The 18,330-nt window shown below is 43.2% G+C and overlaps 2 protein-coding genes across 2 annotated transcripts in view; one reads left to right on the top strand and one right to left on the bottom strand.

The window, feature by feature from the left end:
* Positions 1-12,767, top strand: part of rad54l2 (RAD54 like 2) — a 54,747-nt gene extending 41,980 nt beyond the window's left edge. Inside the window, exons 16-22 of the mRNA XM_079808058.1 lie at positions 2,011-2,216; positions 2,296-2,471; positions 3,555-3,751; positions 3,837-4,015; positions 8,440-8,529; positions 8,622-8,711; positions 10,675-12,767. Coding sequence (XP_079664184.1) covers positions 2,011-2,216; positions 2,296-2,471; positions 3,555-3,751; positions 3,837-4,015; positions 8,440-8,529; positions 8,622-8,711; positions 10,675-11,555 — 1,819 coding nt within the window. The 3' untranslated portion in view covers positions 11,556-12,767. The remainder of the gene's footprint in view (positions 1-2,010; positions 2,217-2,295; positions 2,472-3,554; positions 3,752-3,836; positions 4,016-8,439; positions 8,530-8,621; positions 8,712-10,674) is intronic.
* Positions 12,768-14,804: 2,037 nt separating this feature from the next.
* The window catches only part of cyb561d2 (cytochrome b561 family, member D2), a 6,997-nt gene continuing 3,471 nt past the window's right edge, over positions 14,805-18,330 (bottom strand). The window contains exons 2-3 of the mRNA XM_079808116.1: positions 15,494-15,531; positions 14,805-15,416 (exon numbers count right to left, since the gene is read on the bottom strand). Coding sequence (XP_079664242.1) covers positions 14,913-15,416; positions 15,494-15,531 — 542 coding nt within the window. The 3' untranslated portion in view covers positions 14,805-14,912. The remainder of the gene's footprint in view (positions 15,417-15,493; positions 15,532-18,330) is intronic.

The raw sequence follows: 18,330 nt of genomic DNA, 5'->3' as shown, positions 1-18,330 counted from the left end.
GAACACGCGTGACATCACGCCACATCACATGACGAGACAGAGCGACACGCATCATAATCTGAAGGCCACGCCCACCGGGGGGGAAACAATCCAACGCTCTCCATTGACTTTGCATTGCGTGAGCTGCATCCTTGTCATTTCTGACTTATAACAACAAACTGAACAATGTCTAAAAGCTGATATGAGACAAAATGTACAGCAAACAAACTAAACAAAACCCACAACCAAAAACACAGACGTGTTTATAAGCTATTGACCCAAAAAAACGAGCGTTTAAGGACAAAAAAGTGGATTGAGACACGTTATATTACACTGAGAACTACACACACTAGAGGAGAACGTCATCAGAGACAGGAAATATCACATATAAAACTTAAATATATTTGACTTAACAGTGACAACATATTTACTAGGGATGCAACATATATTTATGCATTTGGCAGACGCTTTTATCCAAAGCGACTTACAGTGCCAGTATTACAGGGACAATCCCCTGGAGCAACATGCAGTAAAGTGCCTTGCTCAAGGACACACTGCTGGAGACCACTGGGATCGAACCAGCAACATTCTGCATACCAGTTCAGTGGTTTAACCCACTGGACCACCATCTCACGCGCAACACCACAGTTAGTCCACGGTTCAACACACACCTCGGTTTTTAACCACGGTTTTCGGTTCGGTTCTGATGGCTTGTCACATAAAATGTTTTGTTATTCTATTCTTAAGCGACAGGAACAGCAAGAGGTTAAAGAGAAAAAATAAAGTTTTTTTTATTGCAATACTCTTTCTTTATTTTACTTAAAATAATTGAAAAACCTTACTTAAACTTAAAACTTTACTTAAAAAAACCCTTGTACACATTCCAGTGTATAGTATAATATAAAATAAATATATATATATAGATTTACACTGGCAGCTCAGAGCTGTACAGCAGCATTAAAGTATGAAATTGAATGAATAAATGTAAAAATAAAACACTTCACTATAAAATATACACTGATTCTTATTAAGTTTTTCAGTGAAGAGCAGTGAGTGAAAATTCTGTCATGGAGAAATGAATACAGGTTTGGAACAACATTAGAGTGAGTAAATAATGACATGATTTTAGAGGTGAACTGTCCCTTTAAGGACGGCGTGTTCACTATAGGCTGCGCCGCTGTCAATTAAAGACCTGCACACATCTAATATACACACACACGATTTTACTTTCACTTTAGACATAACCGACTGTGTTTATGTTAACCTTGTGTGTATTTGACAGTATTAGCGCAGTAAGACGACGACTTAGTCCAGTAATCACGTGTTCGACAGGCGTTTAGTGCGCGCGCTCGGAAAAGCACATGTTAAACCGCGCACGCGAATGAGCCGGCAAGCCTTTAAAACACACGCAAATAATGAGCTTTGGTGATTGTGAATAACTATAGTGTCCTGTGAGTGTAACTCCACCACTGACCTGTGATGTGAATGTATGTCGTTGTTCAGTATTGGGATGGAGGCAAATTATAGAATTTGTAGAAAAATAATTAATTAAATGCGAAACCGAAAAAAACGCAATTCACAAGCGCGTATTGAACCGAGTGAGCGAATTGAGTGCCGTACCGAATGGTTCAATATTATATTGAGTATTGTGGCATCCCTAATATTTACTGCACACACACACACACTGAGACACACTGAGTGTCAGGATCCCAAAATGTCCCCATTCTTCAGCTGAAGCGACACGTTTTACTGCCTTTGTGCACTTTTGTCTCCTTAAACTCTCGTTTTTTTGGGTCGACAGCTTATGAAAGCGTATTTCTGTTGTTTAGCTTGTTTGCTGTACACTTTGTCTCATATCAGCTTTTAGACATTGTTCTGTTTTTTGTTATAAGTCCGAAATGACAAGGAGCCGCTTCACACAATGCACAGTCAATGGAGAGCGTTGGATTGGTTCCCCCCCGGTGTGGGCGTGGCCTAAATACGCTCCGTCTCTATGACGAGGGCGGGACTAACAGGCTGCTGTGTTCGCAGGGCCGGCTGCTTGGGGGTCAATCTGATCGGGGCCAACCGCGTGGTGGTTTTCGACGCCTCCTGGAACCCGTGCCACGATGCCCAGGCCGTCTGTCGCGTGTATCGCTACGGCCAGCACAAGCCGTGCCACATCTACCGGCTGGTGTGCGACTTCACCCTGGAGAAGAAGATCTACGACCGCCAGGTGTCCAAGCAGGGCATGTCAGGTGAGAGCGGGCGGGGCCTGTGCTCTGAGTCTCGCGCTTTTGACCCGTTCTGACGTTTATGATTGTGTGTTTTGGCCAGATCGAGTAGTGGACGATTTGAACCCTGTCCTCACCTTCACACGGAAGGAAGTGGAGTCGCTGTTGCACTTTGTAGAGGAGGAGCCTGATACCAGCCAATCAGAGCTGGTCCCTAGTGAGGAGATGGAAATCGTCATTAAGCAAGCCTGTCTGTTTTACCCAGACCTCTTAACCAAGGTGATTTGTCTCAGTCTGCTTTAATAGTTTTAAAACGTGACTATTCCAAAATATATCCTGTGACGAACTGTGTGAATGTTTAGCTCATGAATATTAATTGATTTGCGGCCATTTATTTCAGTTCTGGCAAAATAACTACTATGGTCTAGGCCAGGGGTGTCCAAAGTCCGGCCTGGGGATGAATTTCAAACTAGTGTTAGACCGATATATCGGGCCGATATTTGCGATTTTCACATGTATCGGCATCGGCTGCTGCGTTCGCCGATATTTTTTTCAAGAGATTAAGTTAAGTGCACCTAAGCATTAAATGACTAGGTTGTAAATAGTTTTAAATGAAGTATAGTGCAGTCAGTGTGCACTTTATTATGCTGCTCGCTTGTTGATACTGTGTGCAATAGTGTCATTATTTTATTTATGCTTAAATATTTATTTTCAGAATTTAGTTTCACCACTGAACTCTTATTTTTCTTGTTCTACCTCACCTGTTTTTACTATTTGTTAAATATAGTTTTTTTTAGTTCAATAAATGTTCCTTTTTTTAATTTTAAATTATCATCCTGATCATTGTGTCATTTTTATGATGTAAATTGAGGGAGTTAAAGCAGTATCGGCTCCAAATATCGGCTCAAGAAAATCGGCAGCAGTATCGCTCGTAAATACACACACAAGCATGTATATATCTTAGAAAAAAATATTATTTTTATATATAAAACTTTTATATTTATATATATTATAGATTATATAAATGTGTATATATAGTATATACATGCAAATATTTCTTAAATATATACATGAATGTGTGTGTATTTATATATAAATAATAATTAACAGAGTACACACACACACATATATTATGTAAACACAAACTTTTATTTTGGATGCGATTAATCGCGATTAATCTTTTGACAGCCCTAATATATATATAATAGAAAAGGGGCCGGTCCCCGGGTATGTCCACAACATCGAATCCGGCCTCCTTTTTAAAAAAGTTTGGACACCTTTGGTCTAGGCTTATCTCATGAATATGGATTATATTGTGCTGATGTCTCTCCTGTACTAATATCTCTCTGTTTTCCACACCAGCAACCGTTCCATCACGAGTCTCTCCTGATGGACCGCAAGGACTTAAAACTGACCAAAGCCGAAAAGAGAGCGGCCAAGAAGAGCTATGAGGATGAGAAGCGGGCGTCTGTGCCGTATCAGCGGCCATCTTACGCACATTACTACCCGGCGAGCGACCAGAGACTCACTAATATCCCCGCCTTCAGCCAGAGGAACTGGTGGGTCCAAAACAGGAAGTCCTCAATGTAGAGATGCTCTGTTATGTTTGAGTCTCAAATGCTTACCCAAACATTCTTTTGTCAGGCGGCCACCCCCTCATTTAGAAGAGAAACCAGTGGCAAGCGTGAGGCCGGTTCAGTCCACGCCCATTCCCATGATGCCCCGACAGGTGCCCATGGGCATTCCCAGTTCCAGCGCAGGATTCCCAGTCAACTACCTGCAAAAGGCCGGCGTTTACGTCCAGCGTGTGGTCACCACCACTGGTACAGACCTTTCACTCGCAGTGCATGATGGGTTTGGGCTCTCTCAGGTCCGGTTCTTCATGGTTTCTTTTAGGGATCGACCGATATGGATTTTTTAGTGCCGATACCGATTTTTTTTTGCCGATATTTGGAGCCGATACTGCTTTTGCTCCCTCAATTTACACATAAAAATGACACAATGATCATGATAATAATTTAAAATTTACAAAAAGGAACATTTATTGAACAAAAAAAAACTATATTTAACAAATAGTAAAAACAGGTGAGGTAGAACAAGGGAAAAAAGAGTTCAGTGGTGAAAATAAATTCTGAAAATAAATATTTAAGCATAAATAAAATAATGACACTATTGCACACAGTATCAACAAGCGAGCAGCATAATAAAGTGCACACTGACTGTACTATACTTCATTTAAAACTATTTACAATCTAGTCATTTAATGCTTACACTCTAAAAAATGCTGGGTTAAAAATAACCCAAGTTGGGTTGAATATGGACTAACCCAGCAATTGGGTTGTTTTGACCCAGCGGTTGAGTTAAATGTTTGCTTAAAACAACCCAATCGCTGGGTTAAAACAACCCAATTGCTGGGTTAGTCCATTTTCAACCCAACTTGGGTTATTTTTAACCCAGCATTGTTTAGAGTGTAGGTGCACTTCACTTAATCTCTTGTATCAGCCGATACACGTAAAAATCACAAATATCGGCGAACACAGCAGCCTTATATCAGCCGATACACGTAAAAATCACAAATATCGGCGAACGCAGCAGCCTTATATCAGCCGATACACGTAAAAATCACAAATATCGGCGAACGCAGCAGCCTTATATCAGCCGATACACGTAAAAATCACAAATATCGGCGAACACAGCAGCCTTATATCAGCCGATACACGTAAAAATCACAAATATCGGCGAACCCAGCAGCCTTATATCAGCCGATACACTTAAAAATCACAAATATCGGCGAACACAGCAGCCTTATATCAGCCGATACACTTAAAAATCACAAATATCGGCGAACACAGCAGCCTTATATCAGCCGATACACGTAAAAATCACAAATATCGGCGAACGCAGCAGCCTTATATCAGCCGATACACGTAAAAATCACAAATATCGGCGAACACAGCAGCCTTATATCAGCCGATACACGTAAAAATCACAAATATCGGCGAACCCAGCAGCCTTATATCAGCCGATACACTTAAAAATCACAAATATCGGCGAACACAGCAGCCTTATATCAGCCGATACACTTAAAAATCACAAATATCGGCGAACGCAGCAGCCTTATATCAGCCGATACACTTAAAAATCACAAATATCGGCGACCACAGCAGCCTTATATCAGCCGATACACGTAAAAATCACAAATATCGGCGAACCCAGCAGCCTTATATCAGCCGATACACTTAAAAATCACAAATATCGGCGAACCCAGCAGCCTTATATCAGCCGATACACGTAAAAATCACAAATATCGCCGAACCCAGCAGCCTTATATCGGCCGATACACGTAAAAATCACAAATATCGGCGACCACAGCAGCCTTATATCAGCCGATACACGTAAAAATCACAAATATCGGCGAACCCAGCAGCCTTATATCAGCCGATACACTTAAAAATCACAAATATCGGCGAACCCAGCAGCCTTATATCAGCCGATACACGTAAAAATCACAAATATCGGCGAACGCAGCAGCCTTATATCGGCCGATACACGTAAAAATCACAAATATCGGCGAACGCAGCAGCCTTATATCGGCCGATACACGTAAAAATCACAAATATCGGCGAACGCAGCAGCCTTATATCAGCCGATACACGTAAAAATCACAAATATCGGCGAACACAGCAGCCTTATATCGGCCGATACACTTAAAAATCACAAATATCGGCGAACACAGCAGCCTTATATCGGCCGATACACTTAAAAATCACAAATATCGGCGAACGCAGCAGCCTTATATCAGCCGATACACGTAAAAATCACAAATATCGGCGAACACAGCAGCCTTATATCAGCCGATACACGTAAAAATCACAAATATCGGCGAACACAGCAGCCTTATATCAGCCGATACACGTAAAAATCACAAATATCGGCGAACCCAGCAGCCTTATATCGGCCGATACACGTAAAAATCACAAATATCGGCGACCACAGCAGCCTTATATCAGCCGATACACGTAAAAATCACAAATATCGGCGAACCCAGCAGCCTTATATCGGCCGATACACGTAAAAATCACAAATATCAGCGAACGCAGCAGCCTTATATCAGCCGATACACTTAAAAATCACAAATATCGGCGAACCCAGCAGCCTTATATCGGCAGATACACGTAAAAATCACAAATATCGGCGACCACAGCAGCCTTATATCAGCCGATACACGTAAAAATCACAAATATCGGCGAACCCAGCAGCCTTATATCGGCCGATACACGTAAAAATCACAAATATCAGCGAACGCAGCAGCCTTATATCAGCCGATACACTTAAAAATCACAAATATCGGCGAACCCAGCAGCCTTATATCAGCCGATACACTTAAAAATCACAAATATCGGCGACCACAGCAGCCTTATATCAGCCGATACACGTAAAAATCACAAATATCGGCGAACCCAGCAGCCTTATATCAACCGATACTAGGGATGTGACGGTGAGGAAATTTTCCCACCGGTTAATTGATGTGTGACAACACCGGTAATACCGGTATCACCGGCGGAGGCTTTTAAATCACTAATTCTATCTAACCGAAAGTAACATGCACACGACCGCTCTGAACTGAAAACGCGCCAGTGTTGCGTATTCACACACCGTGAATGACAGCTCGTCTGTAAATGCGCGCTCTGTGAGGCCATGGGTGCGTCTCAATCAGTTCCTAGTTCAGTAGTCAGGGCACTGATCAAGCATTGATCAGTCTATGATTGAGATGCACGCCATGAATGAATAACAGTTCGTCCGTAAAGCCTCGTTTATACTCGACGAGCGCGAGGGTGCGCGCGGCAAAAATAAATGCGCGCAGTCAGCGTAGCGGAGGCTCGCACTGCGGAGCCAGGCAAAAGTAAACAATGCGCTCTCTGTGCGGCCGTGCACATTTAACTTTCGGTTTTGAATTAGCGCCAATTTGGCTGCGGGTTGCTTGAATTATGGGTTCATTAGTCTATTATTTTTAATGAAAAACACAACAACAAAACAAATGACAAACTCCCTTAAATAGGCGCTTTTACGTTTCGCTTTGAAACCAAATCTTCCGCGGTCATCTCAGTCAGCTCCTCACTCTTAAATCTGATGAATGACTCCTGCCGCTGCCGAGACTCACAGTCGGATCCTGCTTTATTAAGCAGATACGTTCAGTTTTTATTTGTATTGTCTGTTCTCTAACTGAACTAAATTATTTTATTACTATAAAAAAATCAAAAAGACGGTGGGCGGTGCCACGGTGGGCAAGTGATGTAACCGGTGTTGAGTCTGGACACCGGTAACACCGGCAACACCTCGACTATCGTAGCAAGCCTAGCCGATACACGTAAAAATCACAAATATCGGCGAACCCAGCAGCCTTATATCGGCCGATACACGTAAAAATCACAAATATCGGCGAACGCAGCAGCCTTATATCGGCCGATACACGTAAAAATCACAAATATCGGCGAACACAGCAGCCTTATATCAGCCGATACACTTAAAAATCACAAATATCGGCGAATGCAACAGCCTTATATCGGCCGATACACATAAAAATCACAAATATCGGCGAACACAGCAGCCTTATATCAGCCGATACACTTAAAAATCACAAATATCGGCGAACGCAGCAGCCTTATATCGGCCGATACACATAAAAATCGCAAATATCGGCGACCACAGCAGCCTTATATCAGCCGATACACTTAAAAATCACAAATATCGGCGACCACAGCAGCCTTATATCAGCCGATACACTTAAAAATCACAAATATCGGCGACCACAGCAGCCTTATATCAGCCGATACACTTAAAAATCACAAATATCGGCGAACCCAGCAGCCTTATATCAGCCGATACACATAAAAATCGCAAATATCGCCGAATGCAGCAGCCTTATATCAGCCGATACACTTAAAAATCACAAATATCGGCGAACGCAGCAGCCTTATATCGGCCGATACACATAAAAATCGCAAATATCGGCGACCACAGCAGCCTTATATCAGCCGATACACGTAAAAATCACAAATATCGGCGAACGCAGCAGCCTTATATCAGCCGATACACTTAAAAATCACAAATATCGGCGAACACAGCAGCCTTATATCAGCCGATACACGTAAAAATCACAAATATCGGCGAACACAGCAGCCTTATATCAGCCGATACACTTAAAAATCACAAATATCGGCCTAACACTAGTTTCTTTGCTCCGCAGATATTGTGATCCCAGGGTCCAACAGCAGCACAGATGTCCAAGCCCGAATCGGTGCTGGGGAGAGTATTCACGTTATCCGAGGATCCAAAGGTACCTCAGTTTTAGAGAACTGTTGAGAGCGTTGACTACACTGTACTGTTGGTAAGGGTTATTTGCTTCATATTCTGTCATTGGCGCTGCAGGCACATACATTAGGACCAATGACGGGAGGATATTTGCCATCCGCTCTGGAAAGCCAAGACCACCTGAAGGAGGAGCCACAGCGTCAAGAGGTGAACTATTTTACTCATTTAGCAATTTTCCTGTTGTAACCTTGACCATTTTATAGTCAGTCAATAGGCATGGGCGGAGATGCCCCTTTCCCACCGAGCTCTGAACCAGGAGAAGTGGTTCTTAAAGGGTTAGTTCACCCAAAAATGTAAATTGTGTCATTAATGACTGAGTCTCATGTGGTTGGACACCCGTCAGACCTCCGTTCATCTTCAGACACAAATGAAGATATTTTAGTGTAAAGCTGATGCTGAGAAAGGCTTCAGATAGGCCTCCATTGGCATTCAGTACATTTACACTCACAAGACCCATAAAAGGCACTAAAAACATCGTTACAAAGTCCATCTCACCACAGTGACTCTACAATAATCTTACGATGCGACGACAATAGTTTTTGTGTGCAAAAAAAAATCAAAATAACACCTTTATCCAGCTTGCTCTTGTCTTCCGTGTGTGTCTCCACGACGCATGCGCGAGAATATGAGCAGATCCGCCATTCGGGAATCCATGAAGTACACACTTTAGCCCCATTTTGAAATGACAAAATGTTGTTTCTGTGTTTTCGTTGTCCGTGTATTAGCGTTGTATGTCGTAATAGGTTCATAATAATCTTCATATTAATATTGATATAGGGTGCGTTTGGTTGAGTTTATTAAGCAAGCTCTGCAGGCTGGTGTTATTCCACAGTTTCAGCTCAAAGGCAATGCTCGATATTACTGACTTGGTTATTTGAGACGGTCATTTTATAAAGATGTTTCTTTTTCAAAGACATTTATGCATCATAATCTAGCAGTTATTTTTTGTTTTATATGTTCATGTTTTCATATACCTGTTTTCATGTCACGTTTGTATTTGTCAACAACCATTTTCATAACAGTTTTCATTATCTCAATGACGGACATGCCCCCCCCCCCCCCTGCACATGCCCCGCCCCCTGCACATGCCACGCCCCCGAATACTCGAGTACTCGTTTTTGAGACCTATCGATCATCGAAATGAGAAATTGACAAAAATGCCCATCCCTAGTCCAGAGCCAGAGCTAGTCCCAGTTCATAGCTGGTTCGACTGAGGAGCTTCTAAGAACCGTTTGCTTTTCCACAAGCTGAGAGCCACAACAGAGCCAGTCTTACGTCAATTTCTTTTTTATTACAAGGACAATGCATATTAACATGACAAGTCAAAATATGCCAGAGTTAGCCAAAAGGCTAGTTTTCATCTGCAGTCCTAGGCCAGATGTACAACAGGCAACCTAAAATACAATGCGAATACAACAATTGAATCAAAACATAACAAAATATAACATAATACAACAAAACCTATAATTTCCAAAAACAACAGAAAAAATAAAAATAAAAAAAGTAAAAAATAAATAATTTTATTATTTATAAATAATTAATAATTATTAATTAATTTTACGTCACTGTATACGCCTCATTGGGCGCCCAATTGCTACTCAAAACCCGCCCAATCGCGTTTCAGGGGGGTTCCCCGGTAAAAATCACATTTAGGGGTAAAATATGTGTTTTTTTGGCATGGTTTCCTACTAAAATTCGCATTCCCGGGGCTAAATATCACATAATTGGGGTCGCTTTATCCCGCGGACATGAAAAAACAGTCTTGCTAACACTGCCGCTGCCTGGCTAGCGTTGCTGAGAAAGATGAGGCGTATACAGTGACGTAAGACTGGCTCTGTTGTGGCTCTCAGCTTGTGGAAAAGCAAACGGTTCTTAGAAGCTCCTCAGTCGAACCAACTATGAACTGGGACTAGCTCTGGCTCTGAACTAGCTCTAGCACTGCCTTGGTGGAAAAGGGGTGTGTGTCCCATGCCTCACTCAATTGCATGGGGTCAAAGTCCTTCATCAAAGTTGTTTTGCTGATCAACCCTTTCTTGGGGATTGAACCCATGATCTTTCATTGGCCGTATGTAAACATAAACTAACCAAATCTCTTCTATCCCCCTCACAGAGGAATCCGGCCCCGCTCTGCATTCGGTCAGTAATGGGCGCTCGTCTCCTCAAGAGCCGAAGCGTTTAACCCCCGAGGCTCCGCCCCGCCCTTCGCCCCAAGACAGTCCTGAGCTCCTCCGGGAGTTCCACAGCAACAAAGAACCGGTTCCGTCAGTCGAGAACCTGCTGTCTTCAGGAACACCGGAACCCATCCAGCACCCGGTCCGCTTCCCCGACCCGCACCGCAACGACATCGCATCAGCAATGGACGTTCAAAGTCTGAAGCGGAAGCTTTTGGAAAGCCGGAAACCGCCCGGGGGCAAACGGACCTCAGCCGGTGCCAGTTACCCGGGATTTCCTCTAAGCACCGGGTTCGGGTTTACGCCCATGGGGCTGAATCCGGCCTTGCTAGGCGCCCTGGGTCACATGACTCCACCCTCATTGGGGGGCAGGTCGCATCTCTTACAGCAAGCGGGTCAGGCTCTAGGCGACCTACATGCCATGTTCCCCGCGGATCCGCTCGGACTCGGCCCGTCCAATAGCACGCTTTCCTCCACCTGCTCGACTAACACCACCTCCTCCAGCCACGCTGCAATGCTAGCCTCGTCGTCTTCATCCTCAGTGCCCTGTTCTTCATCATCCTCCACTTCTTCTTCCTCGCTCCCGCCCTTCCTGATGAACCCCGGAATGCTCTCCAGCTTCCCGGTGCCATTTTCCCAGCCGCTATTCCCAGGATCCCTCCACCCTAGAGGCCTATCCTCTACACCCAGCTCCAACTCCTCCAGCTTCCTCTCGTCCTCCGGCCTGCTGGCGTTCAGCCGTCCCGACGCGCATCCCTCGCTCGCGGAAAACGGCGGGAGCAGCTCGGACGATGATGTCATCGAGGTGATGGGCCAGTGATTGGCTGCTTCGGATTCCGTAGAATCCTTTTCGGAGAGAGCCGAAATCATATAAATCCAAAATGCTGAATATGCATTGAGTTCGGGGAAAAAAAGGCGGTTATGTATTTTCCGTTATAGCGTTAAAGGGACCAGAACTCGACTCTGGACCGGCCGAACTTGAGATGGCGTAAATGTGATTGGACTGTAGACTTCGCTAGACCTCGTAGCATCACTTGGAATGAAAAACGGGAAAGAAAAAAAAAACGTTTTTTTTATTGTTATAATAAGTACTATTACTTTTGTAAACGGTGGTTCGACATTGAAAATCGCAGAGAGGGGGAATCGTAGAGCGACAGAAGCCATGCCTAGCATTAGCACCGCGAGACCTTTTTGCTTTCCTTTAAGACGACGAAACAAAAAAAACAACTCGAATGTATTTTCATGTTAGCCTTTGGCGGGGGGTTAGTGCGTTTAGTTCGATATTAGCCTTAAAGCAGACAAACGGATCTGTGTTCTCGTTCAATTGCGTAGCAAACGAATCCATTCGTCGTCATCCATCTTACGAATGTGTAGACTGTTAAGCGAAACCCCACTAGCCGCCATTTTCTAAATTAGCGCTTCATCCGTGTTGGGCCACAGTCATGACCAAAGTGTTTTCGTTGGGCTGTTTTCTCGATGTGTTCGTGTTCATGTTGAATTGTACGCGCGCTGGTTGACCTGTGACTGACGAATCCCTCAGCCAATAACACTGTTCATTCTCTGTGCCTATTAGAGCTCTTTATTTTGACTCCTCCCACAATCTGCTCTCTGATTGGCAGATGGTCTGTTATATATATATATATATACACGATGGTCATGTGATATCTTCTTTTTTTTGTCGTTATTTGAGACTTTGTTTTGTAACATCTTATGTATGTTGTTTTCTCTCTACAACTATGTACAAAATTACCAGAAATATTTATTTATAATGCTGAAGAGTAATTCATTTTCATTCGTTGTTTTTTTGGGTTATTTTTTTATACATTTTCAAGCTTTTTTTAAGGAGAATAAATCCCTCTATTGGAGCGACGCAGGGTTTCCCCCATAGGCGAGTTTGAGACCAGGATCTGAGCGGTTGGATCCCGGTGCACATCTCGTGTTCCCAGCGTGGGGATGGAGTACATTCAGATGACATTGTATTTATTAAACATTGTTTTAACATAAATAAACGTGACTCCTCCTGTATTCAGACGAATGCTTCTCAGCCTCCTGAGCGATTTCAGCTCATTTCATGGGAAAAATTGTGTGTAAGTTTGGAAATATTACTATTATTTATGATCAAAAACTTTGTAATGTTTCCTAATATTGTGTTTGCTGACCCGTCTACTCCTCTAGACCACTGAAGGTGTGCTGTGGTAGCAAGATGTTAGCAGCAGATCCTTTAGCAAATCTTGTCAAACTCGCTCAAATCCTCACACTTGGCCATTTTTCCTGCTTCTAACACATCAACTCTGAGGACAAAATGTTCACTTGCTGCATAATATATCCCAAAAATGGTCCAAAAACACAGTTGAATGAATTTTCCTCCTCACACATACTGATCAGCCTCCATATATAGATGTTGTCAAGTGGTTTTGTAAAGGATAGATTCGTTTGATACACACACACACACACACTGCTCTTGAAGCGGGGCTCGAACTCGGGTCTATTATTACATGAAGAACAGAAGATTTTGTACAACATTTTAATAATATATATATATAATATTAAATCACATAAATGTAAGTTTTCAATTCAGGTGCAGAGGCATCAATGTTTTCTTTCGTAGTGTGCAAAGGTTTAATTAAACGCATCAAAAGAATTACAAATAATTGAATAAACAAATTTTACATCAGTTCCAAAATTATGACATGTATTCAAGAATATAAAACTGTTATACAAAAATACATTAGTTTTGGTCAATCTATACAGCAATAATATTAATTAAATGCCCTCTCGAAGCGGGGCTCGAACCCGGGTCCGTCTGCATGGAGACGAACACTCTAACAGGAGACTAAAGGCTATGGTCAATCTATGCAGCATTAAAGCGTTAGTTCACCCAAAAATGTAAATTGTGTGATTAATGACTGAGCCTCATGTGGTTGGACACCCGTCAGACCTCCGTTCATCTTCAGACACAAATGAAGATATTTTAGTGTAAATCTGATGCTCTGAAAGGCCTCCATTGGCTCAACTTTACACTCTCAAGACCCTTAAAAGACACTAAAGACTAAAGTTACAAAGTCCATCTCACTACAGCGGCTCTACAATAACTTTATGAAGACGAGAATAGTTTCTGTGCGCAAAAAAACCCTAAATAACGACTTATATAGTGATGACGATTTCAAAACACGGCATCATGAAGCTTCGAAGCGTTATGAGTCAGTGAGTCCATTCAGTGGTTTGGAGTGTTATGAATCAGTGAGTCGATTCAGCGGTTTGGAGCATTATGAATCAGTGAGTCGATTCAGCGGTTTGGAGCATTATGAATCAGTGAGTCGATTCAGCGGTTTGGAGCGTTATGAATCAGTGAGTCGATTCAGCGGTTTGGATCGCCAAAGTCACGTGATTTCAGCAGTTTGGCGGTTTGACATGCGATCTGAATCATGATTCGACTCACTGATTCATAAAGCTCTGAACCGCTGAATTTACTCACTGATTCATAAAGCTCTGAACCGCTGAATTTACTCACTGATTCATAACGCTCTGAACCGCTGAATCGGGTCACTGATTCATAATGCTCTGAACTGCTGAATCGACTCACTGATTCATAATGCTCTGAACCGCTGAATCGACTCACTGATTCATAACGCTCTGAACCGCTGAATCGACTCACTGATTCATAATGCTCTGAACCGCTGAATCGACTCACTGATTCATAATGCTCTGAACCGCTGAATCGACTCACTGAGTCATAACGCTTCGAAGCTTCATGATGCCGTGTTTTGAAATCGTCATCACTATATAAGTCGTTATTTAGGGTTTTTTTGCGCACAGAAACTATTCTCGTCTTCATAAAGTTATTGTAGAGCCGCTGTAGTGAGATGGACTTTGTAACTTTAGTCTTTAGTGTCTTTTAAGGGTCTTGAGAGTGTAAAGTTGAGCCAATGGAGGCCTTTCAGAGCATCAGATTTACACTAAAATATCTTCATTTGTGTCTGAAGATGAACGGAGGTCTGACGACATGAGGGGAAGTAATTAATGACAGAATTTTCATTTTTGATTGATCTAACCCTTTAATAATAATTACTCCTGTTCGAACATGCCCTCTCGAAGCGGGGCTCGAACCCGGGTCCGTCTGCATGAGAGTCGAACGCTCTAACATGGAGGCTAAAGGCTGCAACCCCTCGCGTCAGCTTCAGTACTGCATTCGTTTCCGGGCCATGTAGGCGTTCGTGACCTGATTCATCACGACCAGAGCGCACAGAACCGGGCAGAGGACGGACAGGTACCACACATACCCGCTCACGCTGGCACTGAACCACGCTGAGCACAGGCCCAGGATCAGGCTGAGGCAGCCCAGCAGGTACGCCAGCAGCCCGGAGGTGGCGTGGTAGCGCTTCAGTTTGGCCAGAGACCAGCCTTTGGCCAGTTTGGGATAGAGGAGCGGAAGCCCTCCGAGCGACTGCAGCCCGACCAGAGCCACCGTCACCACGCCGACCAACCCGTGCCACGACGTAAAGTGCGGCTTGTCGTTGAGGTGTTTGTTGTAGATGATTGCGCTCACGCCGGCGCTCGCGCAGCACACACACACACACTGCAGGATCCAGTGCACGCGCGCTTTACTCTTGTGCTTCAGCTTCCGGACGGGAGACGAGCTGGGGTTGAACAGCAGGACGGCTTCAGTCATCAGGAAGGAGAACTGCGTGGGGAAATAGTGTTGCGTGATGTAAAAGCAAACTTAATTAATGAAGGTGTGTAGTTTTGCGTCTTACTCACAGCGAGAGTCATCAGGAACGGGTGCCATGAGAACAGACCTGTGAGCAAACAGAGGGTTAATATATACATTAGGGATCGACCGATATGGATTTTTTTTAGTGCCGATACCGATTTTTTTTCCTCAGCCTTTGCCGATGACGATACTGCTGCCGATTTTCTTGAGCCGATATTTGGAGCCGATACTGCTTTTGCTCCCTCAATTTACATCATAAAAATGACACAATGATCATGATGATAATTTAAAATTTACAAAAAGGAACATTTATTGAACTAAAAATAACAATATTTAACAAATAGTAAAAACAGGTGAGGTAGAACAAGAAAAAAAAAAGAGTTCAGTGGTGAAAATTAATATTTAAGCATAAATAAAATAATGACACTATTGCACACAGTATCAACAAGCGAGCAGCATAATAAAGTGCACACTGACTGCACTATACTTCATTTAAAACTATTTACAACCTAGTCATTTAATGGCTACACTCTAAAAAATGCTGGGTTAAAAATAACCCAAGTTGGGTTGAATATGGACTAACCCAACAATTGGGTTGTTTTGACCCAGCGGTTGGGTTAAATGTTTGCTTAAAACAACCCAATCGCTGGGTTAGTCCATTTTCAACCCAACTTGGGTTATTTTTAACCCAGCATTGTTTAGAGTGTAGGTGCACTTCACTGAATCTCTTGTAGAGCAACACCAGCGGTAATTCAGGAGAAAATCTCCCAATGCTCCACGTGAAACTTCAGTCTTTCCACCTTTACCATCGTCAATTCTCAATTGATTTTGATTAATATGCGCGAGGGAGAGCAAGAGAGTTTGAAGACGGTGAGAGCTGCCCTGTGGACGCCTGTCTGGAAATAAAGCAGGGGAAAAATATCGGCCAACCCAGCAGCCTTATATCGGCCGATACACGTAAAAATCACAAATATCGGCGAACACAGCAGCCTTATATCAGCCGATACACGTAAAAATCACAAATATCGGCGAACGCAGCAGCCTTATATCAGCCGATACACGTAAAAATCACAAATATCGGCGAACGCAGCAGCCTTATATCAGCCGATACACGTAAAAATCACAAATATCGGCGAACCCAGCAGCCTTATATCAGCCGATACACGTAAAAATCACAAATATCGACGAACCCAGCAGCCTTATATCAGCCGATACACGTAAAAATCACAAATATCGGCGAACCCAGCAGCCTTATATCAGCCGATACACGTAAAAATCACAAATATCGGCGAACCCAGCAGCCTTATATCAGCCGATACACGTAAAAATCACAAATATCGGTGAACGCAGCAGCCTTATATCAGCCGATACACGTAAAAATCACAAATATCGGTGAACGCAGCAGCCTTATATCAGCCGATACACGTAAAAATCACGAATATCGGCGAACGCAGCAGCCTTATATCGGCTGATACATGTAAAAATCACAAATATCAGCAAACGCAGCAGCCTTATTTCGGCCGATACACGTAAAAATCACAAATATCGGCGAACCCAGCAGCCTTATATCTTCCGATACACGTAAAAATCACAAATATCGGTGAACGCAGCAGCCTTATATCAGCCGATACACGTAAAAATCACAAATATCAGCGAACGCAGCAGCCTTATATCAGCCGATACATGTAAAAATCACAAATATCGGCGAACGCAGCAGCCTTATATCAGCCGATACACGTAAAAATCACAAATATCGGCGACCGCAGCAGCCTTATATCAGCCGATACACGTAAAAATCACAAATATCGGCGAACGCAGCAGCCTTATATCAGCCGATACACGTAAAAATCACAAATATCGGCGAACGCAGCAGCCTTATATCAGCCGATACACGTAAAAATCACTAATATCGGCGAACGCAGCAGCCTTATATCAGCCGATACACGTAAAAATCACAAATATCGGCTAACCCAGCAGCCTTATATCGGCCGATACACTTAAAAATCACAAATATCGGCGAACGCAGCAGCCTTATATCGGCCGATACACGTAAAAATCACAAATATCGGCGAACGCAGCAGCCTTATATCAGCCGATACACGTAAAAATCACAAATATCGGCGAACGCAGCAGCCTTATATCAGCCGATACACGTAAAAATCACAAATATCGGCGAACGCAGCAGCCTTATATCAGCCGATACACGTAAAAATCACAAATATCGGCGAACGCAGCAGCCTTATATCAGCCGATACACGTAAAAATCACAAATATCGGCGAACGCAGCAGCCTTATATCAGCCGATACACGTAAAAATCACAAATATCGGCGAACGCAGCAGCCTTATATCAGCCGATACACGTAAAAATCACAAATATCGGCGAACGCAGCAGCCTTATATCAGCCGATACACGTAAAAATCACAAATATCGGCGAACGCAGCAGCCTTATATCAGCCGATACACGTAAAAATCACAAATATCGGCGAACCCAGCAGCCTTATATCGGCCGATACACGTAAAAATCACAAATATCAGCGAACGCAGCAGCCTTATATCGGCCGATACACGTAAAAATCACAAATATCGGCGAACGCAGCAGCCTTATATCGGCCGATACACGTAAAAATCACAAATATCGGCGAACGCAGCAGCCTTATATCGGCCGATACACGTAAAAATCACAAATATCGGCGAACGCAGCAGCCTTATATCAGCCGATACACGTAAAAATCACAAATATCGGCGAACCCAGCAGCCTTATATCAGCCGATACACGTAAAAATCACAAATATCGGCGAACGCAGCAGCCTTATATCGGCCGATACACGTAAAAATCACAAATATCGGCGAACGCAGCAGCCTTATATCGGCCGATACACGTA

The sequence above is a fragment of the Gobio gobio genome, assembly GCF_949357685.1.
Source record: "Gobio gobio genome assembly, chromosome: 24".
Classification (NCBI taxonomy): domain Eukaryota; kingdom Metazoa; phylum Chordata; class Actinopteri; order Cypriniformes; family Gobionidae; genus Gobio; species Gobio gobio.
Note: the sequence above shows the minus strand (reverse complement) of the source record. Positions and strands in the feature narration are given on the sequence as shown.